General features: G+C 36.4%; 1 protein-coding gene across 2 annotated transcripts in view; it reads right to left on the bottom strand.

The window, feature by feature from the left end:
• KLHL1 (kelch-like family member 1) overlaps positions 1-26481 on the bottom strand; it is a 544822-nt gene that overhangs the window by 321762 nt on the left and 196579 nt on the right. For both annotated transcript variants that reach the window (XM_006882715.1, XM_006882714.1), the window contains one exon: positions 19120-19256. In XM_006882715.1, coding sequence (XP_006882777.1) covers positions 19120-19256 — 137 coding nt within the window. The remainder of the gene's footprint in view (positions 1-19119; positions 19257-26481) is intronic.

The raw sequence follows: 26481 nt of genomic DNA, 5'->3' as shown, positions 1-26481 counted from the left end.
AGAACTGGCTTTGACAAGCACTGTGGCAATTGGACAATTAAAACAGACATTGAAGGGGGAGAAAAAAGAAGAATGAACTGTGGAGGAGGGTAGAGAAAATGAATGAATGAAAACTCAAAATTTTTGTAAATGTTCATTAAAACTAATAAAATTCAATAATAATAAAAAATGAAATTATATCATGTGATAAAAATATTGATAACTTTAAGGAAACAAATAGCATACTTCAAGAGTGGGGAACATATGGCTGGTGAATTTGATCTCTATTAATTCCATAAAAGAATTCGAGTACTCATGAGCAATATCCACAATATTAAACCAGTTTTCATAAAGTCAAGCATGGCCTCCATGCTCTCGCATCTACTTCTGCTAATTCCAACACCAGTCGGTCAGAAAGTTTCTCACACATATTTCAGGCCCTTTGATCTTCAGTTTCATCATTAGGTCAGTGTTACAAAGTTCTCTCAGTCCTGCAGATTATGCTGTTTCATATCAATCTTCTAGCAAGCTTGGAGGAAAATCCCTAACTCTGGTTTCTTGGAGCAGCTGTTTTGAGTAATCTGTGTCTCAAATCTGTGTCTGTTTCTCTGCTGCCATTATTGATACTTTCACATCGGTTCTGATCGAAATGATACAGGAGTCTCCGGCCTTGATAAATCTGAACAACTTAAACTTAGTGGATGCATAAAGCTCACAAATTCCATAATAATTAATTTATACACATCCTATTTCAATTTCCCACCCAGTCATGTTATGAAGGTCAAGACTAATGGCCAAGAAAGCCATTTTGAACAACCACCCTTTAATCCGTAGTATTTAATCTATTATTCCTCTAACTTGTTGATATTTTCCCTTATGACTTTTTACTACAATTTGAATTCAAATCTTAGATAATATTTGCATCTAGCTTTTATAGCAATTAACACTCTTTAAATTTTATTGATTAATTTTTAATACGTAACTTATGAAAGTAGTATGCTAGGGATGTGTCCAGTCTCCTCCAACCTTTTCAGTCTGTGCCGAATAAATCATTGAGGTGGTTGGGCTTTAGGAGGAGGAATAAATGTGGCATCAAGACTGAATGAAGACTCATCAACAGCCTGTGATATGCAGATGACACAACCTTGCTTGCCAAAACTGAGAAGGACCTGAATTATTTGCTGCAGAAAGTCACGGACTGTAGCCTTTAATATAAATTGAAGCTCAACATCAAAAAGACAAAGATTCCCACCACTAGGTCAACTGAAAGCACCATGATAGATGGCGAAGAGATTAACAAATTCAGCTGGCTTGGCTCCACAGTCAACACTTTTGACACTAACAATCAGGAAATAAAAAGACAAATTACACTGGGGAATTCTACTATCAGAGAACTCTCTATAAAGTGCTAAAGAATAAGGATATCAGTCTAGTGACTAAGGCATGCCTGATCCATGATCTTTGCAATTTCTTACTGTTATGATTACATGCTGCAATCTGATGGTTTGCTCTGGACTGGACATTGCTTGTGAATGCAGATGCTCAATGTTTCTTAACTGAACAGAAGAATTTTCAGAAAAAGGGACATGCTTCACAGAACTCATCTGATAGAGATGGGTAAATCCAAAATTAGCTATCTAAATTTGGGATATTAATATGAGGCATGATTAGCTGGTTTATATGCTGTCAAAAATGTAGTTATTAGTAAGGGGACTGTGAGGGGAAATGAATTCTTTTAATGGCTAGAAAAGCTAGGTTGTTTTCTCGGTATCATAAGTTCATTTTTTAAATTGGCTTTCCTGCTCATTGAGCTTTATTTGCCACATGAATGGGTGGGAACATGTAAATGAGGTATGTTGGTCTATTCACAAGACGATTGGTTAGTCTTTCCCTTAAATTGAGTGAATTTGGCAGCAGCAGTTGAGAATCTCACAACAAGCAAAGAAAAAGTAGAGAATGCAGAGTGTGAATCCTTCAGGACTAAAGATTGCTGTGCTATTCAGGTTAGGGCCTCCAAGAGCAGCAGCTGCAGCAGAGAACCGGGGCCCTGACATTAGCCAGAGCTGACCTTGAGAATGCTAGCCATGAAATCAAAGCTAGTAGCTTTTGCCCATATTTGCTGGATCTTATGGAAGGGGGATGAGGGGCATGTGGCGGAGACATTATAATTAGCTTTGTAACTTTGTCCTAAAACCTCAGAGGTGGAATGTTGAGTTCCCTACAAGCACATTTCTGAAGCTTCCTGGTAGCAATTGTGTACTGTTGCCAACTTGGACTATAGCCTTTTATAGAAAAATTATACATTATATATGAATGATTGTATAAAATAAATGTACATTACTAAAGCAATTTAACTGAAAGATTGCATAAAAAACTATTGCAAAAGGAGCAGATGCAGTATGAGAATGGCCAAGTCTGACTTCTACTAGCTTCATAAATGGGAACTTCCCTCCTCATTAATAGTATCCATAGCAGCGAACAGATAGCAAGTCAGACATGACACCTCTCATGCTCCTAAACTATATCCACTAAGCATTGAGTCCAACATTCATTGTTGACTCACAGAATTTACTCACAGTTGTGATACTGAGAGTAGGGAATTAAGTTAGAAAATACAAGAGGCAAAGAATATCACTCAATACAATCCCAGGTTCTATCCCAGATTTCAAGACACAATTCCTCGATTAATCCAGGTTTAGGCTTCAGTGCAGCCATCAACGTTTCCTTTCATCATCTGTCAAATCTGTTAAGATTGTTAAAACTTTTAACTCAGGTCTTTATTTCAGGAGTCTTCTGGTGTGTGTGTGTGTGTGTGTGTGTGATTAAAAATTTATACTAGTTTACTTACAAAGTTCATACACATTGTTTTTCACACAAGATCTTTCCCCTTTCCTTTACCTACCCCTCCCTCCACCCATCAAACTGAGTGACCCCATGACTGAGCACCTCCCCCTTCCTGGATCCTTGTACACATTCTACAATGATGTTCTTATAAAATATTTGTCTTTATGAGACTGAGTTAGTTCACTTAGCATAACACTTTCCAGTCTATCCCATGTTAGATTGTAATTTACAAAATCTTTGCTCCTGTGTGATACATAGTATTCCATTGTGTGAATGTACCATAACTCCTCAGTCCATTCCATTATGGTTGGGCATTTATGCTGTTTCCATATTCTTGCTATGGTGAATTGCTGCTATGAACATTAGTGTACAAGCCTCTGTTTGTGCCTCAATTTTCTCAGGGTATATTTAAAGCAATGGAACAGCTGGCCATATGGAATTTCCATGGTCAGCCTTTTTAAGAATACCAAACTGCCTTCCAAAATACTTGTATCATTTTACAATCCCATCAGCAATGTATAAGAGTTCCTATCTCACCACATCCTCTCCAACATTCGTTACTTGCTACCCTGCTAAACTTTGCCACTGTTATTGGGGTAAGATGGTATCTCATTGTGGTTTTGATTTGCATCTATTTTATTGCCAGTGATTTTGAGCATTTCTAGTCTGTTGGCTATCTGGATGTCCGCCTCTTTGAAAAGTCTTCCCATGTATCTTGTCTAATTTGTAATTGGATTATCAGTCTTTTTCTTATGGAGATCCAGGAGTATTCTGTAAGCTTTTGTTATGAGACCTTTATATAAGCTGGTATTTCTAAATGTTTGCTGCCAGTCAGTAGGTTTTCTTTTCATCCTGTTGGAAAAGTGTTTTGATGAGCACAATATTTAATCTTTAGAATATCCACATTTCTCAATGTTATCCTCTTCAGATTGTGCATTTCTGGCTGTATTTGGCAGTCTTTTTATACCATAGACTAGGCCCTCTAAGCTTAATTCAAGTTTGTCTCTTGTGAACTTTGTGGTTTGGGGCTTTATTCCCAGGTGTATATTGCAGTTTCTTCACAACAATGCTACAATCACTCCACTATCACCAGGATTTACTCTTACCAGGGTCTAACCCTCACAAGGGTCTTGCTCCTATCTCACTTAAGTGGTCTGCTCAATGTGGGAAGCACACTTTCTCTTATTCTAGTCCCACAGCTGTTGATGATTTCTGAGATCATATGTCTGCAGTTAAGTCAGCTGAAAACCAGAAAAGGGCCAATTGAATAGCTATAAAAGTCATACCTCAACAATGTATATGCGTGAAACATATTGTCTATGGTTTATAAATAACTGTATGCAAATAAATGAAAATATGTTTTAAAAACTCCAAAAAAACACAGGGCTCTTTATCTATTAAATATGTTAAGGGTCAAGCACGATTTTTGAAAGCTTGTTCTAGCTAAAAAACCAAAACAAAAACCCAGAAAACGAAAAACAAAACAAAAATCAAACAACCCAACATTAATTACAAAGAAATACATTCCATTAAGATGAAGAAATCTGGTCGACACTATTTCAGACCAACCTGCAAAAGAAGTACTATCAGTTATGAGAGATATGAACATTATATAGCTCCTTATATAAGACGTTAAAAAGAGTACAATATTTTTTGTGATGTCCTTATCAAAATTAATTATTAGTAAATATTAGAAAAAATGTAATTTAAAATTATATAAATTATTATCCTTGAACCTTGCTTTCTGTAAGTAAGGAGGGCTTGAAGCACTTGTTGCAGAAGATCAAGAAATGCAGCCCTTGGTATCCACTGCAACCTAATGTCAGGAAAACAAAGATTCTTACCACTGCACCAATAGGCAGCATCATGATGGATGGAAAGGATATAGAAACTGTCAACAGCTTCATCTTGCTTGGATCCACAGTTAACACCCTCAGTACCAGGAGTCAGGAAATAAGGAGACACATTGCACTGGGAAAATATGCAATTAGGTACCTTTCCAATTATTGAAGAGTAGTGATGTCAGCTTGAAGACTAATGTGTGTCCAGATCAGGCCATAGTCTTTCCAAATACTAGCTACGAAATATGGACAATGAATAAAGATAACAAAAAGAATTGACACTTTTGAGCTGTGGTGTTGGAGAAAAGCACTGAACTTCCCATAGCTGGGCAAGAGCATGGACAGTTACATCTTGGAGAGGATACAGCTTCAGTGCTATTTGGAGGCAAGAATGATGAGGCTTTGACTCACATATTTTGGACATGTTTCTAGGAGGGATTATTCCTTGAAGAAGGATATGATGGTGGGAATGGTGGAGGATAAGTGAAGGAGAGGAAGAGGCTCAAACAAGTGGACTGATAGGATGACTGCTACAATGGGCTCTGTGTGTCAGGAAACATGAGGATGATATAGGATAAAACAGGGTTCAGATCTTTTGTTCATAGGGTCACTATAAGTCATGCTCGATTCAACTGCAACAAAAAACAACAAAAACAACAACAACACTGTCTTTGAAATTCACAAATATAAAGGTCATAAATGAGAAAATTACTATATTCCAGATTGTTGTTAAATGCCTTTGAGGGACTTTTTTTACTTACAGTGACACTCTGTGACAGAATAGCACTATCATATAGGATTTTGTAAACTCTCATGGTCTTTCATTCACTTGCTGTGCATCTGAGAGGTGGAAAATGACAGAAGGATGAACAGAAGAATAATTTATTCCTTTGAATTGTGATGTTGGAGAAGATTCCATGGACTACGAGAAGACAAAACAATATGTCTTAGAGAAGGCACAACCAGAGTGCTACTAGGACACAAAGATGATAAAGCACTTGGGGCATGTTGCTAGGAGAGGTTATTCCTTGGAGAGGGACATTATGCTTGGAAAGATAGGCTGAATAAAAGAAGACCTTTAACCAGGTGGGTTGACAGGGTGACTGTGGCAATGGCCTTGAGCGTGTCAGAGATTGAGGATAGCATAGGATAGGACAGAGTTCATATTGGTTGTTAAAAGGATGCATTGAGTAGTATTTGAATTGATGCCACCTAAGAACAATAGCAACACCAGCAAACATTAGTATTACCAATCTTTCTCCTGGGGAAACTAATATACAGGCTTTCCAGCAAGTCTTCACAGCACAGCAAACTAATAAAACAGTAGTGATGTGTTAGATTAGTGACTACAAAGAGACAGTAAATAAACATTATACATGAACCTTGATTAAACCTAGAATTCAAAATATATAAACATTATTTAGAAGCCAGGGTAAATTGAAATGTGTATGTTAGCAAATACTATAGTATCAATTTCCTTAGTGTGTTTTTATGATGATGTAGCAGAATGTCCTTATCATTAGATGGCAAATGTTGAAGGATTATGGAGAGAATTGTCATGATGTTTGCAAATAACTCTGAAATAATTAAGCAACTACAACATAAAGGCATAGACATATACATAAACATGCATGTATAAATGCATACACCCACATGTAAAAAAATAGAAAAGCATCCATAGGCATATATACAGCTGCTGACTTTTTGTATTGTGCCCGATTGTATTTTGCTGTCATGCTAGAACCTATGTCACATAGTATTAGAAATATCTGTATAAGAGATACATTCCAGCAGATATTCCAGACTAAAATAGACTAGGAGGCAGGATGGTAACCCAGTGCTAAAATAATTAGAAGTGGAAATCTTAGAAATGGCAGGGCAATATTATCTGATATAGTGTTGGGAAACGAGTCCTTCAGGCAAGAAGTAACTCAAAATGTGAATAGGGAGATTTGCCTCCTCAGAGTAGAATCGCCTTTGAGGATAAGGATGGAGTAAAGCTTTCAAGACTTTCAGTTACTGATGAACCTTCATTTGTTGATGTGGCATGACTTAAAATGAGAAGAAACAGCTGCAAATATGGATTAGTAATTAGACTGTGGAATGCATGAAAATCAACCTAGGGAAATGAGAAGTTGTCAAAAGAGACATGAGATGCATAAAAATCATTATCTTAAGCATTAGTGGGCTGCAAAGGACTGGCACTAGCCATGATGAATCAGAGAATTATACAAAGTATTGTGCTAGGAATAATAAATTGAAGAGAAATGGTATTGCATTCATCATCAAAAAGGGCATTGCAAGGTTTATTCAAGAGTGTTATCAGTGATAGAATAATAACCATATGCATACAAGGAAGGATGTGGACTATTATTCAAATTTATGTACTAATCAATTCAGATGGTTCTACAGCTTTAACCCTATAAAACAAGCACTCAAGATTAATTGATAATTACTGGTTATTAGAAATCCAGTATCATAACGGTGGTACAGGAAGCTACTCTCCATTGACATGTATTTTACACTAGGTCGTTTTGTGTCCCACTGGATTCCAAGACAATTCAAGTTAGACTAATTTGTTAAATACTATAGAATCAAAATTGAAGATTCAATATTGCCTATGTTTTAAATAATTTTAAAATTTGTCATTTAATTTAGTAAATTTTAGTTTGGTATTTGTACTGTGATCTTATAGTGGAACTCTTAAAAATAGTCATGTATAAAATTATTTATTATTTTTAGAGGAATAGTTATTCAGTTTTACAGGTTGTTTTACCATCTTAGGAAAATTGCTGAAACCAGTATTTCAAATTAAGGAGAAGGGTAATAAATAAAATCAGTCCTTAATAGCTCAATTTCTTAAACTGAGAACAGACTTTTGCCATTCAGTAATAGCCTTAAGCTTGAGACCAATATTCTGCTAATGTGCTTGCATAATTTATGGTACTTGAATTAAACCAGTAGTAAAAATGAAACAATAATTTCGTTTTAATTACAAATAAAAAAAAAAACCACCTCTGAATGAAGTTTAGAGGTTAAGTCCAGGCTGAAATAATTGAGATGGATATTGAAAAAAGTATTGTTACACTAAAAAAAGGTATTCAAACATACTTATTATAAGACCTATATTTGAATGCTTCCTAAAATCAAAGACATGATGATTTTCGGCATATTGTTTCCCATATCCTAATAAGGGGCATACCACATAGTAGTTGTTGTTCTTGTTGTTATGTGCCGTTGAGTCGTTTGCAACTCATAGCGACCCTATGCACAACAGCCCTAAACCCTGCTCTATCCTGCTCTATCCTGCGCCAACCGCATTGCCTCTGACACACCCATCCCGATTACTCCAGTCACTGAATCAATCCATCTCATAGAGGGTCTTCCCCTCCTGCGCTGTCCCTCCACCCTCCCAAGCATGATGTCCCTCTACAAGGACCCATTCCTCCTGGCAACATGTCCGAAGTATGTCAGACGAAGCCCCAGAATCCTTGCCTCCAAGGAGTAGCTTGGTTTAATCCTCTCCAAGATGAATCTGTTTTCCTGGCAGTCCATGGTACATTCAGTACTCTTCTGACTACTGCCTCTTGGTCCAAGTATAGGTCTCGCATTAGCATGATTAAATGTTCTGGGATTCCCATTCTTCTCAGTCAGCCACAGTTTGTTATGATCCACACAGTCAAATGCCTTTTCATAATCAATAAAACACAGATACACATTCTTTGGTATTCCTTGCATTCAGCCAAGATCCATCTAACATCAGCAACAATATCCCTAGTACCATGACCCCTTCTAAACCCAGCCTGGACTTCTGGCAATTCTCTGCTGATGTGCTGTTCTAGTCGTTTTTGGATAATCTTCAGTAGAATCTTGCTTGCATGTGAAATCATTGAACATAGTAGTTAGGTAATAAAAATGATGTTTATTTGAGGCATTAGCAAGATGGACAAAATTAGGTCTTATCGTGTTTAAATTGTCAGTCTAATTCCACTTACAGTGAGTCAGTATTATATTGGCAGGATGTATGAACCAAATCTGCAGTAAACTTTAGCTACTACAATTATTTTGTTTTTGACTTGATAAACCTAAAAATACTCAAATGGGCTTGTCATGACTAATGTTATTGGCATCATAGATCATATGTATCCATATGTAAGTTGTACATTGACAAAGAAAGATTGAAGAAGAGTTGATACCAAAGAACTACAATATTATTTTAAAGTATTGGATATTTTATCGACCTCCAAAAGAACGAATCTATCCTAGAAGAAGTGATCCACAGTGCTCCTTAGAAATCAGGGTGGTAAGCCATCATTGTTCACTCTTTGGGGTGTGTTATCAAGAGTACACAACCTTTGCAAACAAATAACCATGTTTTGGTAAGGAAAGAAAGGAATATCCTGAAGAAACGGTCTGACACAGTGTCTGTGTTTAGGCACAGAGGAGATTGTGAAAATAGCACAGAGTCTGGCAAGCTTGGATCTGTTATTTATAGGGTCTCTACCAATCAGAGCCAACTTGCAGGCATGTACCAACAGCATGAATTCTACCATTGAGACACCATTATTTTCAGTAATATTCTTCCTTAAATTTCTTATAGGAGATTAACAAGGTCCTGATTTATCTCATGCTCTTGTCAGTAATTACTAAAAATATCAGGCATAAAATTCTCAAAACAATTTTGATGCCACTTCTTTTCCACACCCTCTTAGCCATTCTAATAAGCTCTTTGGTAATTTATAAAATGTATAACCTGGACTTTCTACATTTCTATATATCTCTTAAAAGTAATTTGAAAAGAAGATTCTGCAAAACTATATCACAATTAATCTTTTTCTTTGCTTTTATAGATATTATGTAGAATCAAATCAAAGATGGTATTTAAAGAAAAATGTCCCAGCTCTCTATCTCTCTATTTCTATGTCACATGAACTATAATACAGTGGCTTTGCTATCTACAGCCATGTGTCTGAAATATTTATTTTTAGATAGTTTAACAGTATACAACTATTCATTCTCTCTCTTTCTCTCTCTCTCTGTCTCTCTCTCTCTCTTATTGCTATTGATTTGGAACTGACTCATAGATAAGACAGTAGAGTGTGTAAATTGCACAAGAGGAGATTCCCCATCTTACACCTGCAAAGCCATTAGTCAATCTGAACCACACACCTTTGGATTGGTAGTGGAATTCCCTACCCACTATGCCACCATAGTTTCCTATATAATTGTTAGTACAGTCAAACAGGTAACACTACATGCATGCCACTCTTTTAAAAAATAAAAATGAAGAGTTTTGTGTTTGTTTATTTGTTTGTGTCCCCTTTAGACCCAGTAATTCAATTTACTACCAAATTTGTACAAAGGTTTATGTCATTTTTATCTGTCTAAACTTATGTTTTACTATGTCCTGGTACCTACTTTGTCTCTCCTCATGCAATATTTGTTCAAATGCTGTGAACTTTATTGCAATTTTATTTCTTTAAATAATTATATAGAACCTTATACTGCTTATTCCTTGGGTTTTAATAAAGTACTGAAATCTTATAGTTAAGATATTAGTTGTGAAAGCGCACTACTTTATTCCACATATAATTGCTTAAATGGACCTGTGCTTTCCCTGAATGACTAAGACCATATTCGGTCTTCTTAGTGAAAAACCATGAAGAAAATTCAAGACAAAGTTCTAAAAATGTTTGTTCAAAATCTAATGAAAAGTGTAGGAGTGGCATCTCATATTGTTGATAAATCTTCCTCCAGACCTAATTTCACACTCCTCTTTACAAAGCCCACCCTCTCATATTATTTACTTGGCATACAGGTTGAATTTATATGTAGAAAATATATAGCCCATCTGCATGCTTAATTTTATACCATACATTGTTTCTTGCTCTGTTTGCACAAAATCATATCGGTTTGGGTATATGTTTCATATGAGTATGGTTAAGTGTACTGTGATTCCTATCTTTCTCAATGTTAAGTAAAATTTGATATGATTCACACAGTTAAATGCCTTTTCATAGTAAACACACAACAAATAAATATCATTCTAAGAAAACAAAGATTCTCACCCCTTGACCAATAAGCAATATCATGATGGATGGAAAAGAGATTGAAACTGTCAACAACGTCATCTTACTGGTATCCACAATTAGTACCCTTAGTACCAGCAATCAGAATATAAGGAGATGTATTTCACTGGAAAAATCTTCTGTTAAGGACCTCTAAAAATTATTGAGGAGTAATGATGTCAGTTTGAGGACTGAGGTGTGTCTGATTCAGGCCACAGTCTTTCCAATCACTTGCTATGCATCTAAAAGTTGGACAATGAATAAAAATTACAGAACAATTGATGCCATTGAGGTGTGGTGTTAGAGAAGAACATGGAACATCCCATGGGCTACTGAAAGAACAAAGAAATATGTTGTGGAGAGGATGCAACCAGAGTGTTCTTCAGAAGCAATAATGATGAGGCTTCACCTCACATACTTTGGGCATGTTGTTAAGAGGGACTATTCCTTGCAGAAGGACATGATGCTGTGAAAGGTGGAGGGTTAATTAAGAAGACCCTCAACCACGTGGATTGATAAAGCAATTGCTGAAATGAGCTTTTGCGTGTCAAGAAGTGTGAGGATGGCAAAGTATCGAACAGGGTTAAGATCTTTTGTTCATGGGCTCATTATGAGTTGTACTCAACTATACAGCACCTAACAACATTTTCTGCTTTTAGGCAAGGTCTACCTAACATCAGCAATGATATCCCTGATGTCATAGCCTCTTCTATGTGCAGTTTGAATTTCCAGAAGTGCTTCATAAATGGACTTTTTCAATCATTTTTGTATAATCTTCAAAAAAGACTGTGTTTTCATGTGACATTAATGATATTGTTAGATAATTTCCACATTTTGTCAGCTATATCACCTCTTTTAGTTATGGAAACAAATATCTATTTATTTCAGTCAGTTGTCCAAGTAGCTGTCTTCCAAATTTTTAGCATAAACTGGTGAGCACATCCAAGGCAGAAAGTGTATGCTGAAATACCCCAATTGGTATACTATCAATTGCTGGGTCTTATTTTTTTATCAACAACTTACGCTATGCAGGTAACATAACCTTGTGTGTCAGAAGCTAAGAGAACTTGAAGCATTTGCAACAGAAGATCAAAGACTACAGCCTTCAATCTGAAGTATATCTCAACATTAAGAAAATGACAATCCTCACCCATGGTCAACCAACCAAGTTGGAGAAAAAACTCCAATAGTCAATTCTTTTGTTTTGCTTACATCCTTGACACTAACAGTCAAGAAATTAAAAGATGTCTTGCATTGGATAAATCTGTTTTTAAGGATCTCACTAAAGTGTCGAGAAGCAATAATATGAGTTTAGAGACTAAGGTGTCCTGATTCAAGCCACTGCCATTTCAATTATTTATTATATATCTGAAATTTGACAGTGACTAAGGATGACAGGAGACTCTTCAATGCCTATGAGTTCAAATTGTCTTCCTGTCAAACATTCTTCTAGGTGGTATTGCACTGGTCTGTGCGTTGCTGTACAGAGGTAACTCGTGGTTGCTGTGATGCTGAAGCCTGTGACAGTGATGTGCCAATCGTGGTAATGGGCACCCGTGGCGGACAGTGTTGGCTGGAGCTTCCCAACTAAATCAAGCCTGGAAGCAGGAGCGGCATCCACTTCCAAAATGGCTTGCCTCCGGAAACTCTATGTACGAACAGTGCTCAGGCTGTTTGTTCATGGGGTCGCTATGAGTCGTCTACGATTCTACGGCATTAAACAACAACAACAACATGAGTTGTAGTATTGGAGAACAATACTGAATATCCCATGACTGTCAAAAGGACAAACAAATATGCCTTGAAGAGAGTGCAGCCAGGACACTCCTTGAAGGAAAGGATGGTAAAGCTTCATCTCACATATGTTGGGCATATTGTTAAGAAGGGCTAGTCCTTGGTTAAGAACATCATGGTTGGAAAGATGTTGCATGTGACATTAATGATATTGTTAGATAATTGAAAGAGAAGAAGTCTTCAAAGAGTTGGGTTGAAGAGATGACTCTAACAATGCACTCGAATATATTAGATATATGCCAAATGGTACTTGTTAGCGCAAGGATCAGGCCCACTGTTCACAGGGTCACTATGAATCATAGTCAACTTGATGGCACCAAACAACAACAACACCATTTATATTAGTTCTATTACTATGGCATGAGGATTGGAGAAAACTTTATCAACAATCTTAATTATGCTGATGACACAAACTTGCTTACTGAAAGTAAGAAGGGTTTGAAGCACTTGCTGCTGATGCTTAAACACTGCAGACTTCAGTATGAATTGCATCTTAGTGTAAAGAAAACAAAAATTCTTACCACTAAGCTGATGAGCAAAATGATGATAAATGGACTGAAACAGTCAATGACTTCATCTTAGTTGGATCTATGATCAATTCACTTGACTTCAGTAGTCAGAAGATCAGGAAATGTATTACACCGTTAAATTCTACAGTCAAATTAATGAAGAGCAATGCATTAGTTTTAAGATCTACGGTGTGCTTGATTGAAGGCATGGTCTTTTCAAATATTTGGAATGCTGCTGAGAGCTGGATAATGAATAAGGATGGTAAAAGAAGAATTGATACCTTTGAACTGGATTATTGTGAAATAGTACTGAATATTCCATCAACTTCCAAAAGAATGAACAATTGTGTCTTGGAAGGTGCAGTCAGAATGCTCGTTTTACACATAAATGGCAAAGGTTCATCTCACATACTTTGGTCACGTTGCTAAGAGGGACTGTTTCTTGGAGAGGAACATCATGCTTGGCAAAGTGGAGGGCTGGTGAAAGAGAGGAAGAGCCTCAACTAGGTGAACTGACACAATGACTGCAGCAATTGGTTCAAGTGTGTGTGAGGATGACACAGGATAGGAAAAAGTTCAGATCTGTCATTCACAGTGTTGCTATGAATCATATTCAACTCGACTGCACCTAGTAACAACAACAATACCAATAATATTAGTACACTATTTTATTTCTATCCTGTTTGTGAGCTATTATAACTTATGAACAAATTTACCCTATAGTATATGCCAATAAATAGTGCAAAATACCAGTGTAAGTCCTCCTTCTAGTGTTGTACATTAAGTATGATTCAAAAGAAAGTAATATATGTAATTGTATCTTAATGCTTCATGCTAGCAAAAATATTTTCTTGATAAACTGTCCTTTTTTCTTTATTATATTTATTTTTGTTCTAGTATATACTAATTAATATAAAATAGAAAACTATATTTCTAAATATTCTTTTTTATTATTATATTTTTCCTTAAAATATATTATTATTCCTTTTGAAATGTTAAAATATGCCCTACCTCATTATTTGGTATAAAGTTTGATTTTCCCCTTTTCTGTGGTAAAATCACTTTTACTTTAGGAATTAGTTGACCCTCCGCCAGTCCTCTCATTTCAGAGCTCCTCACTCAGATATGCTACATGAGGAGAAAGACAGGCTGGGTAGAGAAGATGTTTCCCAAGTTCTCTCATTTTAGATATCCTCACTCAGATATGCTAAAGGAGGAAAAAGACAGGCTGGGTAGGGAAGATGCCTCCCAAGTATCACTGTGCATTTGTATTAAATTAACTCAAATAAATAATTTTTCTTCACTAAATATTTATAAACTCTACAATTGCCAAGTAAATCTTGGTGACATGATTAATAATTGACATGCCAACAGGTTTGAACCCACTGTCAACTTTACAAGTGATCTAACCCATGAGGAAATGCAGTAGTCCAAAAGTCAAGCCTATTTGAAGGTTTGGATATCCTGCGGGTCCCTGGGAGAGAAATACAGGCAATCTCCTATCGTGCAATTTACAGACTTGGAAACCAGTGAAGGGTCAGCTACGTGTCAGTTCTGACTTGATAGCAATGAGTTAAATGAGTGAACAGGTCTGTGGGAGAAAAGAAATCGAGATCTTTTCTTGTAAAGATTAGTCTAGGAAGCTCTATGAAGAAGTCCTACTCTATTGTGATTCCTAAAGGACTGTCTTGGTGAGGGTGAAACCTTGGAGCTGGGGTTTTAAAGCTCCACCTCACTTAGTTTGGGCATGTGATCAGAGATAGGTCCTTGGAGAAGACATCATGCTCAGAAGGGTGGATGGACAGTGCAGTGGAGGAAGACCCTGGATAAGATGGATTGATATAGTAACTGATATAGTAACTGGGGTGATTTGGGTTGGTGTGTCAGAATTAGTGAGACTGGCTCAGGTACATAGGGTGGCTATATATCGCAGGTGACTCCATGGCACATAACAACAATAACATACTATGACAGGTGTGGTAGGAGGAGTGGCATCCACTTCCTAAATAACATGCCTCCGGAAACTGTATGACTTTTGATAAATGTCAATAGTTGTAGAGGGGCTTCAGGCCTTTTGTTCATAGGGTCTCTATGGGTCGTGCTCAACTTGAAGGCAATCAACAACAACACAACATCACTACAAGAAGTAATAGACTTAACAACATAAAACAACAACATAGTTAATTTCCCCTGGTCTGTCTCTCACCCCAGACCAAGGAATCCAACCTGGGAGCCCCCTCAATAAAGTGGCTTTTTAGCTCTCAAAAAAAGCCCCAAAACAAACAAACAAAAAACCCCAACATAGTTATTTAAACTTATTTTCATAAAAAATTAATCTAAAAAACTGCACTATATTTATTTTTATTATTAATAATAATTTTAATGAAAATTTGCAGAGATTTTTTATTTCCATTCATTCATTGTTGCACTTTTCTCCCTGCCACCCCTCCCCTCCAGTTCGTTCTTCTCTTTGAAAAGTAAAAGAAAAAGGCTTTCATTGTAATACAATCCTTCCCCCCAAGTCCAGTCCACTACACAGCTTTGGTTCAGGACTCCTGTCATGACAATAATGCCTAATTATATTTAATTTCTAAATTAATGAAATTAATCTGCTACGCAAGGCTTTTTCGAAGCATGTAAGCCTCACAACTTAAGAAAATATCTTCAGCTTGTAAGTACACTACATATATTTCTGCTCAACCATTCTCCTCCCATCTGGATGCTTTTCTTTTTAGCTATTAGGAAGAAAAATTACAGAAACCAGCTAGCCAGCTAAATAGACAGATACACAGCTATCTGTCCTATTTTTTCCTTCTTTGATACCATTACTCAATTGATCTCTTCTATTGTCACATTTTCTTATATTCTATATAGCAAAAGATAAAGTAATAGAAGTAATTTTCTTGCCTAGCACACTTCTGTAAACTAATAATTAGAAATTTATCAACCAAAAGGGAGATAAGAGCATTGGAGCAAAGGCCACAATGACAGGACAGCTGAGAGGCCGCTTTGGATCCTGTCTGTCCTCTAAAAAAGCGGAGCCAAAATCTGGGTCATTGTATTCAGCAGGGAGCCTTGAAAAACCTTCTTACTTCATGCAGCACAATTCTGAGTATCTTTTGACCTAGTTTTGCACACGAGAAACGCAAGGCTGCCAAGGCAGAGAGACTCTAAGTGTTGGCTCTATGCCTTTCTGTTCCTGAAGGGATTCCTAAAATGTTAGCTGTCCCATAATTCTTCTCTTTCCAGGAAACAATAAATTGACCAGGCTTGCTATCACTTGATTTAGATGCCAATGCTCAATTTATATTGTTTTTTCAGCTTGTATCCAATGGTACCATGAAGAGGAATGTGACATAAGGATTGGAGACTCATCAATAACCTGCATTATGCAGATGACACAACATTACTTGCTGAAAGTGAGGAGGATTTTAAGCACTTGTTGCAGAAGATCAAGGAATGCAGCCTTCAGTATAAGTTGCATCTCAATACCAAGGAAACAAAACTTCTTACCACTGGACCAATAGTCAGTGTCATGATGGATGGAGAGGAGATTAGAACTGTCAACAGCTTCATCTCTCGCTTGGATTCACAGTTAACACCCTTGGTATGAGCAGTCAGGAAATTATGAGACACATTACAATGGGGAAATCTTCAGTTAGGGACCTTTCCAAATTACTGAGGAGTAGTGATGTCAGTTTGAGGACTAAGATGTATCTGATTCAGACCCTGGTCTTCCCAATTACTAGCTATGTATCCAAGACCTGAACAATGAATAAAGATGACAAAAAAGAATTGATGCTTTTGAGCAGTGGTGTTGGAAAAGAGCACTACATTCCATGGATGACCAAGGAAACAGATATGTCTTGGAGAAGATGCAGCCAGAATGCTCTTTGGAGGTAAGAATGATGAGGCTTCACCTCACATACTTCAGATATATTGCAACAAGGTGCTATTCCTTGGAGAGTGATGTGATGTTGGGAAGGATGGAAAGTCGGCGAAGGAGAAGAAGCCCCTCAACCAGGTAGATTGACATGGTGACTGCTGCAATGGGCTCTTGTGTGTCAGGAAGTGAGAGGATGACCCAGGACAGGAATAGGTTCAGATCTTTTGTTCAACTTGATGGCACCCAACAACAACAATAATCCAGTGAAATATTATTTAAAGATTACTGAAGCTGAAAATGCTTAGGTCTTTTTATCACCATTGCTGCTTAAAATGTCAGCATCCAGAACACATCTGTTTTCATTTATAAAGAGGCTAAGTTTATTGAGTATTAGATTAATGTTCTGATGGCCTAGTGGCAAGGAGCTGCACTGCAATCTCAAAGGCACGAGGTTCAAATCTGAGAAATCCCTTCCCATGCAATTAACTGCCTCTGAAAACCCACTGGAGGGTCAGCTATTGGTTGGTTCCAACTCTGATGCACAACAATAACAACAAGTTAGTGTTAGAAAAAAACCCCCCCCCCCCGCCCCTAATCTTAGTATAGGATTCCAGGGCCTTTTGATGACACAGGGTCAGTGACTTGTTGATCTTCAGTAGTACAGCTCCTATTTCCCTAAAGATCATATATCACAGTACCATCTCTTGTGGTAAGAGCTAATGACTGGTCATAACAGTGTCTACTATTTCCAGTCAGAGGATGATCTTCACAATACTATGTCCATGTACCCTGTTACCAAAAATCCTGCAGAAATACAAGGCAAAATCTGACTTTATAAAACTGGCTCTAAATGTAGTCTTTCTTAATTTTACACCATGGTGGAGGTTTCAGTCAACATGAATCACATCGTATTTTGATAAAAATGATGTATAAAGAAACTGTTGTTGTTAGGTGCTATTGTGCTGAGCGCAACTCATAGTGACTTTATGCACAAAAGATATGAATCCCATTCTATCCAGTCCCTTCCTCACACTGCCTGACACTCAAGAGCCCATTGTGGCAGTGACAACCTATGATATTTACCTTCAATACTCTCACAAGATTTTATTGTGTCCCCGCTAGCTATAAGGAATAGAGTTATTTATAACAACTCTTCCATTTCTGAGAAGTCAGTAAAATGTTTCAAAGGAATCTAAATCCAGATGCACTGAGCAGAGAATGTGTGAACTGTCTCCTCTTGCAAAGTTTGACGGCATTGGAAACTTGACAGTGTTTCCTCTTGTGTCAGAATTAACTAGATGACAGTGAGTTTGCATTGTTTTTAATCTCATTTTGGAGAATCTTTGTAGCATAGAATTAATTGCACCTCATGAGAAAGAAGAGGCAATCAGTTTCTGCAAAAATGTATGCCTTCAGAAAAGAGAGAGGCAATTCTACTCTCTTTTCTGGAGTCACTGTTACTCCGAATCAACTCAGTAACAGTAGGTTTACTACATTTGAATCTCTGTTGTTAAAACAGATTTTTATGTGTGACTCTTCTCTCCACTAGGATTGTGAGCTTCTAGAGGGGAAGAAATGTGGATTTTTCATCAATACAGTCTCTAGATTTATTACACAGCTACAATTTGAAGACTGAAAGGCATTCAGTAAATATTTGTTGAATTGACAGAAACATAAGAATGTACTAAAGTAGAAAATGTCAACCCAGTAGATCAGAAAATGAAAGCTTCAAGCTAGTAATTTTCCTGGTCAACTAGGTTTGACAAGTCCACATTACACGTGTTGCTTACATTTTGTTCTTGAAATGATATAACGGGGGGAAACGTGGCTTAAATCCTGATTTTAAAAAATAAAATTAATTAGTGGGATTTTTTCCCCCTTCCCAGTGTTCTGAAAAAGTATAGGCATAAAACTAAAATCTTAGTTATTTATATCCTCTCTGATCTTTTTCCAAGTTTAATTATTGATTTTGATATACCAATTTATTCCATTGTGGAAAGGTACTATATTATGGTAATAACAAATGGAATCCTAGTTTTATTATTTTCCTATTAGGTAGTGTTTAACAGCAAAATAGAAGAGTTTAGGATTATCATCATTTCTTTAAAGTTTTATTATCATTTTCTTTAAAGTTTCTTCAACCCAAGGAAATGAGCCAAAATTCAAAGGAAAACATCACTATAATTTATTTACAGTACCTGTGTATGCAAATTGGACAAGGTCCCAGAGGGCATTGGGGTCTATGCCTTCCATCTTGATCTCTTCTTGCTTGGCTTCACAAACATCACTTGTAAACATGGCAGCAAAGTAGTCAGAGACCGAACTCAGAACAAGCCTGAAAAAGTCACAGGATATAATTTAGACCATGAATATTGATAATAAAAACTACAATGATCAATTAGAATGCAGCGCAAAGAAACAAAATCAATAAGTCAATAAGTTAATAGATTTATTTAGGCACTGCCTTATAAATTTCAGGGACCTCCAGTGGACTAATGGGTAGAGAGTTGGTCTTCCAACCAAAGGTCAGCAGTTCAAATCTACCATAAGAGATGAGTAATCTCCTCCAGTATAATTCAGACTCTGAATATCTGCTAGAGTATCAGCTATGAGTTGATTGAAATTCAATAGTGATGAGTTTGAACTTTATAGTTTAATAAATTTAACTTTTAAAAACTTATTTAGTTATATTCTTTGATAACTAAATGTTCTTCCTGTATTTTTATCTGTAGTTTGTAATGTTACCTTTCCTCTCAGGATTCAGTTTTATTTATCTTGGCCCAAATTTTATAATCCTGTCCCAATTTTTACTGTGCTATCTTCTAAAAAATCTGATTTTCCTCAATTAATTATGAAATAAATTTTATCAAAGACATATATCTTAAAACGTATGAATATTACTTTAACATTATATAATGTTTGTATCTATTTGCATAAATACAATATTCTTTTTCTAATTTTATTATTAGAAATATGTCTATCATCAATATTCATCAATAACTATTAAAATAATTTTATTGTTCTTCTTTATATATTAACAGACTTTTTTTTAAAATAAATTTTTTATTTTCTTCAATATGTCAAGTGATAGAAACTACAAGATGAAGAGGTAATTAAGAGGTGATAGGTAGGAAGTTCAGTCTGCTCTGAGACTTGACAAAGAATAAAGCCCCAGAAATTGATGGAATACCAGTGACATATTTCAACATACTGTCCTGGACGTGCTTATCAAGTTGTGTCAAGAAATCTGAAGGACAACTAACTGGCCAACTGACTGGAAGAGATCGTTTTCATTCTCATTTAAAAAAAAAGACAGTACAGAGTGTGGATACACACTGCTGAAGATTATCCAAAACTGACTGGGGCAGTACATTCACATAGAACTATCAGAAATGCAAGCTAGGTTTAGAAGAGACACTAGACGCGTTATTGCCAATGTTAGATGAAACTTGGCAAAAAAAAAAAAAAAAAGAGTACCAGAGGAATAACCATCTGTGTTTCATTGACTATATAAAGGCATTTGACTGTGTGGATCACAACAAATTGTGGTTAATCTTGAGGGAATTACCGAACACTTGATTGTGCTCATGTGAAACTTGGATCAAGAAACAAACCTCAGAAAAGTGCAAGGAAACACTGCCTATTTCAAAATCAGGAAAGGTGTGCATCAGGGACGTGTCCTGTCTCAACACCTTTTCAATCTATACACAGAACTGATCATTTGGAAGTCTGGGTTTTATGAGAGGAACGTGGCATCAAGATTGGAGGAAGATTCATCATTGGAAGAAGTCTCATCAACAGCCTACGTTATGCAGATAATACAAGATGAAGCATTTGCTGCGGAAGGTCAAAGGACTATAGTTTTCAATATGGATTGGAGCTCAACATCAAAAACACAAAGATTCACACCACTGAGCCAATTGGCAACACCATGATAGATAGAGAAGAAATTGAGGTTGTTAACAATTACAGTTTGCTCAGTTCTGCAGTCAACACTTTTAGCACCAGCAGTTAGGAAATTGAAAGACAAATTGCAATGGGAAAATCTGCTGTCAGGGACCTCTGCAGAGTCATGAATCTCTCCAGAGTACTGAGAAGCACCAATGTCAGTCTAGAGATAAGGTACACCTAATCCAGATCATGTTCTTCACAATTACTTGCTTTGCATTAGGCAATGACGAAGGATGATAGAAGAAGAATTGATGTCTTTGAGTTGTGGTGCTGGAGAAGAATCTTGAACATACCATGGACTGCGAAGAAAACAAAAAGATCTGTTTTGGAGAAGGTAAGTCAAGTTTCTCCTGGGAGACTAGGATTTTGAAGTTTTGTCTCACATACTTTGGGCATGTGCCTAGGAGTGACCGATCCCTGAAGAAAGACATCATGCTCTGAAGTGTGGGGGGACAGCACAGGAGAGGAAGACCCCTGAGATATGGATTGATACAGTAACTGGGGCAATAAGGGTAGGTGTGTCAGAGTCAGTGAGACTGGCTCAGAACAGGGCAGGCTTCAGACTGTTGTGCATAGGATCGCTATGAATTTTAAGAATCTTGATGGCACATAACAACAACAACAACATGCAGAATTTTTTAAATTTAAATTGAAGATAATTGCCAAATTTATATAAGGCCATCCAATCCAAGATTATCAAAGAATATCTGGTTTTTAAGATTAACCTTTTTTTTTCAGAAGATTTTCAATTTTCCTGTTATTTCCTACCATGTTCTCATTTACTTTATGCATAATTTTGTTAGGTGTTGTGGAGTTTTACACAACAAATCTGAACTCTGCCTTACCCTGCACCATCCTCATGATTTCTGATATACTTGAAACCATTGTTAGTCACTGTCTGTGTCAATTCACCTGTTGAAGTTCTTCCTCTCTTTCACTGACCCTCTATCATTAGTCTTTTTGAAGGACTGGTTTAGGAATCCTTGCAATACTTGGAGAATCTCGATATCAAGAGTCAGAACCAGACCATTTCCTGACTGTGGATCAGATCATAAATTACTCATGTTCAAGTTCAAACTGAAGCTGAAGCTGTTTAAAACAAATCCACAAGGAGCAAAATATGAGCTTGAGTCTATTCCACCTGAATTAAGAACAGGTTTGAGGCATTAATCTCCAATGATAGAAAACCAGAGGAGTTGTGGAATGAAATCAAGAGTATCATCCATGAAGAGAGCTAAACATCATTATTGAGGAGAAAGAAAAAGACAAAATGAAATCAGAAGAAAATTGCATTAGAGAATTAAGAAGCTAAACAAAGAGAAGGCATGCTGAAGTAAAAGAGAAGAGCTGTACAGATTTCAAAGGGCAGCTTGAGAAGAAAAAGCGAAATGTGCAAAGAATCTGGGGCCAACGAATAAAAAGGGAAGAATTCTTTCTCAAATTGAGGGGAATGAAAAAAAAAAGTTCAAGCCACAAATTGCAATTCTTGAATGGGCAAAATTGAATTGCAATTCTTGAGTGGGAAAAATGTAATTTGATTCTTGAATGACCAAAATCTTGAATGATCTCAGAAACATTACAAGAAATTTGAAGAAATACACAGTCACCTAACCAAAAACTTCAACACAAAAAAGATTTCAGGAAAAAAACATATGAACAAAAACAATTGGTAACTAAGGAAGGAGTTCAAGCTATACTGAAGGCAATGGTAAAAAATAAGGAATACGTGGAATATTTATTGACATTTTTAAACTAACTGATTCAACTCTTGACTTGCTCATCAGTCAATCCCAGGAAACTTGACTGGAAGAGACTCACATTTGTTCCTATCCCCATGAAAGATCATCTAACAGGATATGGAAATTATGAAACAATGTCATTAATGCCACATATAAAAAAGTATTCCTGAAGATCATCTAAAAACAATTAGAACAGTATATTGACAGGAAACTCCCAAAAGTACAAGCTGGGTTTATAAGAAGACATGACACCAGAGTTATAATTACTGATGTCAGATATATCTAAGCTGAAAGCAGAGACTATCAGAAGAATGTCTATCTGTATTTCATTGACTATCCAAAGATATTTAATTGTGTGGATCACAACAAACTACGACTAACAGCAACCAATGGGCATCCCAAAACATTTAATTGCACTCATGTGAACAATGTATCTACACCAAGAAACAGTTGTCCTAACAGAACAAGGAAATAATGCATAGTTTAAAATCAGGAAAGATGTGCATGAGAAGTGTATCCTTTCTCCATGCTTATTCAATCTGTATGCTAAGCAGGTAATTTGTGAAGCCAGAGTCTGTGAAAATGAATGTGGCATCAAACTCAAAGGAAGGCTCACTAACAACCTGCACTATACAGATGACACAGCCTTGCTTGCTGAAAATGAGAGGGACCTGAAACACTTGTTTCAGAATATCAGACTACACTTTTCAATATAGATTGCATGCTAACATCAAGAAGACAAAGATCTTTAGCACTGGGCCAGCCTTCAGTTTCATGATAGATGTGAAAGGAATGAAACTGTTACTGATATTGTCTTGCTTGGATCCTTAATCAACATCCTTGGTACTAGCAGTCAGGAGATAAGAAGACATATTGCTTTGGGGAAGTCCACTGTCGGGGACCTCTCCAAAATATTAAAAAGCACTATGTCAGTTTGAAGACTAAGGTGTTCCTGAGTCAAGTCATGTTCTTTTCAATCAATTGCTATGCATCTGAGAGGCAGACAATGAATAAGGATGACAGAAGAAGAATTGGTGCCTTTGAGTTTTGGTGTTGGAGAAGAGCACTGAATATCCATTCCATGGATTGCCAGAAGAAAGAACAAAAGTTACGTCTTGAAAAGGGTACAGCTGGGGCGCTCCTTAGAGGCAAACATGACAAAACTTCATCCCTTATATTTGTGACATGTTGTGAGGAGAGGCTATTCCTTGGAAAAGGATATCACACTTGGAAATGTGGAAAGTCAGTGAAAGAGAGGAAGACTAAGTTGAGAGTGATTGACACAGTGCAGCAGCAGCCTCAAGTGTATCAGAGAGCGTGACGATGGCACAGAGTACCCACATCTCTTATCCATAGGGTTGGTCATCATGAGTTGCACTGGAGTTAATGGAACCAAAAAAAAGCAGCAGCAACAGCCACAATAACAACCTCATACTAGTGTATGTACCACCAGGTTGGTTGAAAATAATTGGTAACTGGACTCTGAGTGCATTTTCAGGGGCAGTAAATCACGTGAGAAGAGACTGACCATTTTTCTCTTCTGGAGTAGCTTATTCTTTCAAACCACATGTCTTTGGGTTGACACTTCTTAAAACCAGAAGACCAGGGTTCTTTTTATTCTTTCTTTCAATTATTTTTCTAGAATTCTCCTGGTCTAGAATTTGTTGATTGACACTTTAATTTACCTAACTTGAATCTGGCATATCTGGTGCATGATTTTACTATTTCTACATATTTACTTTTTTATTCTTCTGTTTCCCCCCTAGAAAAAATATTATATAATCTGCAGATAATGTCACATTCACCTATTTCATATAGCTATTCTACTGTATAGAAATCTATTTCGTATGGCTATTTTTCTTAAATTGCATATAAATAGATTTCTTTCTTTGGGTTGGTAACGCAAGGTTACTCACAGACAACTTTCCAATGGGTATATAAACCCTGTAAATCTCAAAAGAGGAGATTGCCCATCCATCTTTCATGGGGCTACTTGTGGATTCAAACCACCAGAGATGTGCTGCTTATTAAATATATCACAAAAAGAATATATCTAAAATTTTCTTTATTCAGTTTGAATGTTGCTGGATAATAAATATTCTTTTATGAATTTCAAAATTAACAAAAGCCTTTTTTTTCTGGAGCCAATGTCTACAACAAAAGAATTCTTTGTTATTCCTATTTATCTTTAGAGGATTTCCGGTGGTTTAGTACTAAGGAATTGAAATGTCAACCCAAAGACAGGCAATTCTAGTTCACCAACTGCTTCTTGGAAGAAAAAGGGTCACTTCTTTTCATGAGATTTACAGCCGCTGAAAACCTGCTGGAGGGTCAGTGAGGAGTCAGTTCCAACTCCATGGTACACAACAATGATAACATTTGTCTTTAGAAATTTTGCACCTACACAAGTAAAATAAACAAGAAAATAATTCTCTTTCCTTGTACTTTCATTATCTTATATGTGTAAAAATTATTAATAGATACATTAAATATTCTTATTTTTTTACTCTAATTTTATGTTCCAACTTGGTGGAGAATGGATATGAATAATATTTTCTTTAAAATGTTCTAGAACTTAACAGAAAAACTTATTATATTGGTGAAAGGCTGTCTTTTAAGATTACATCAAATGATGACTAACTCATGACATTCTTAATTTAATTGTTTTATATAAATATTTTTACTTTATATATTATTAAGAAAGTACCCATTTTATCTAACTTAAATAATTGAAGACTCTGATATTTCCATAAAATAACTTATTTTAAATATCTATTGATTCTATAATTCTTTCTTACGAGGTTTTTTCTTCCCTCTTTTTTTCTTACTGATCAATACTGTCAGTGATCCATTTACTGATCTTTTGAAACAATAGTAACATCTTGAAAAAAATATTTTATTAAATACTTTTTTGAATAATTTTTTTGCCTCTTTGTTTCTTTTGGTATGTCTGCTTTCTTTTGTACAATGTTTTGCTTAAAACCTTCAGTTTACTTTTTAATCTTTCTCATTATAAAGGAATATTCAGAGACCTGGAATTGAAGACTAAAAAGGGACGAACTTATTTAGCATTTATCAAGCTGAAAGAACTGAAAAACAAATTTAGGCATTGTGTTACAATGTTGAAAGATACTATGGGCAATATGTTGAACAACCCAGAAAACATCAAAAGAAGATGGAGGAAATACACAGAGTCACTGTACCAAAAAGAATTGATTGACACTGAAAAATTTCAGAAACTACCTATGAACAGGACCCAATGGCAATGAAAGAAGAAGTGGAAAGTGCATTGAAAGCATTGGCAAAATATAGGCCTCCAGGAAGTGATGGGATGCCAATTGACTTGTTTCAATTAATAGATGGAGCCTTGAATGCACTCACCAGTCTATGCCAGGAAATTTGGAAGACAGCTCTCTGGCCAACAGATTGGAAGAGGTCTATGTTTGTTCCTATTCCCAAGAAGGATGATCCAACTGAATGTGGAAATTATAAAACAATATCACTGATATCACATGCTAACAAAATACTGCTGAAGATCATTCAAAAATGGCTGAAACAGTACATATACAGGGAGTTATCAGAAGTTCAAGCACGATTTAGAAGGGGCCCTGGCATCAGGGATATCATTGCTGACATCAGATAGATCCCGGCTGAAAGAAAGAAATACCAGAAAAATGTTTATTTGTGCTTTATTGACTATGCAAAGGTCTTTGCAGTAGTGGAATTGCTGGGTCAAATGGTATCTCTATTTGCAACTTTTTGAGAAAGCGTCATACTGCTTTCCACAGGGGTTGCACCATTTTACACTCCCACCAACAGTGAATCAGGGTTCCAGTTTCTCCACAACCTCGCCAGGGTTTGTTGCTTGCT

This window comes from Elephantulus edwardii, unplaced genomic scaffold, assembly GCF_000299155.1.
Source record: "Elephantulus edwardii isolate Elephantulus edwardi_28Jun2011 unplaced genomic scaffold, EleEdw1.0 scaffold00023, whole genome shotgun sequence".
In the NCBI taxonomy this organism is placed as follows: Eukaryota; Metazoa; Chordata; class Mammalia; order Macroscelidea; family Macroscelididae; genus Elephantulus; species Elephantulus edwardii.
Note: the sequence above shows the minus strand (reverse complement) of the source record. Positions and strands in the feature narration are given on the sequence as shown.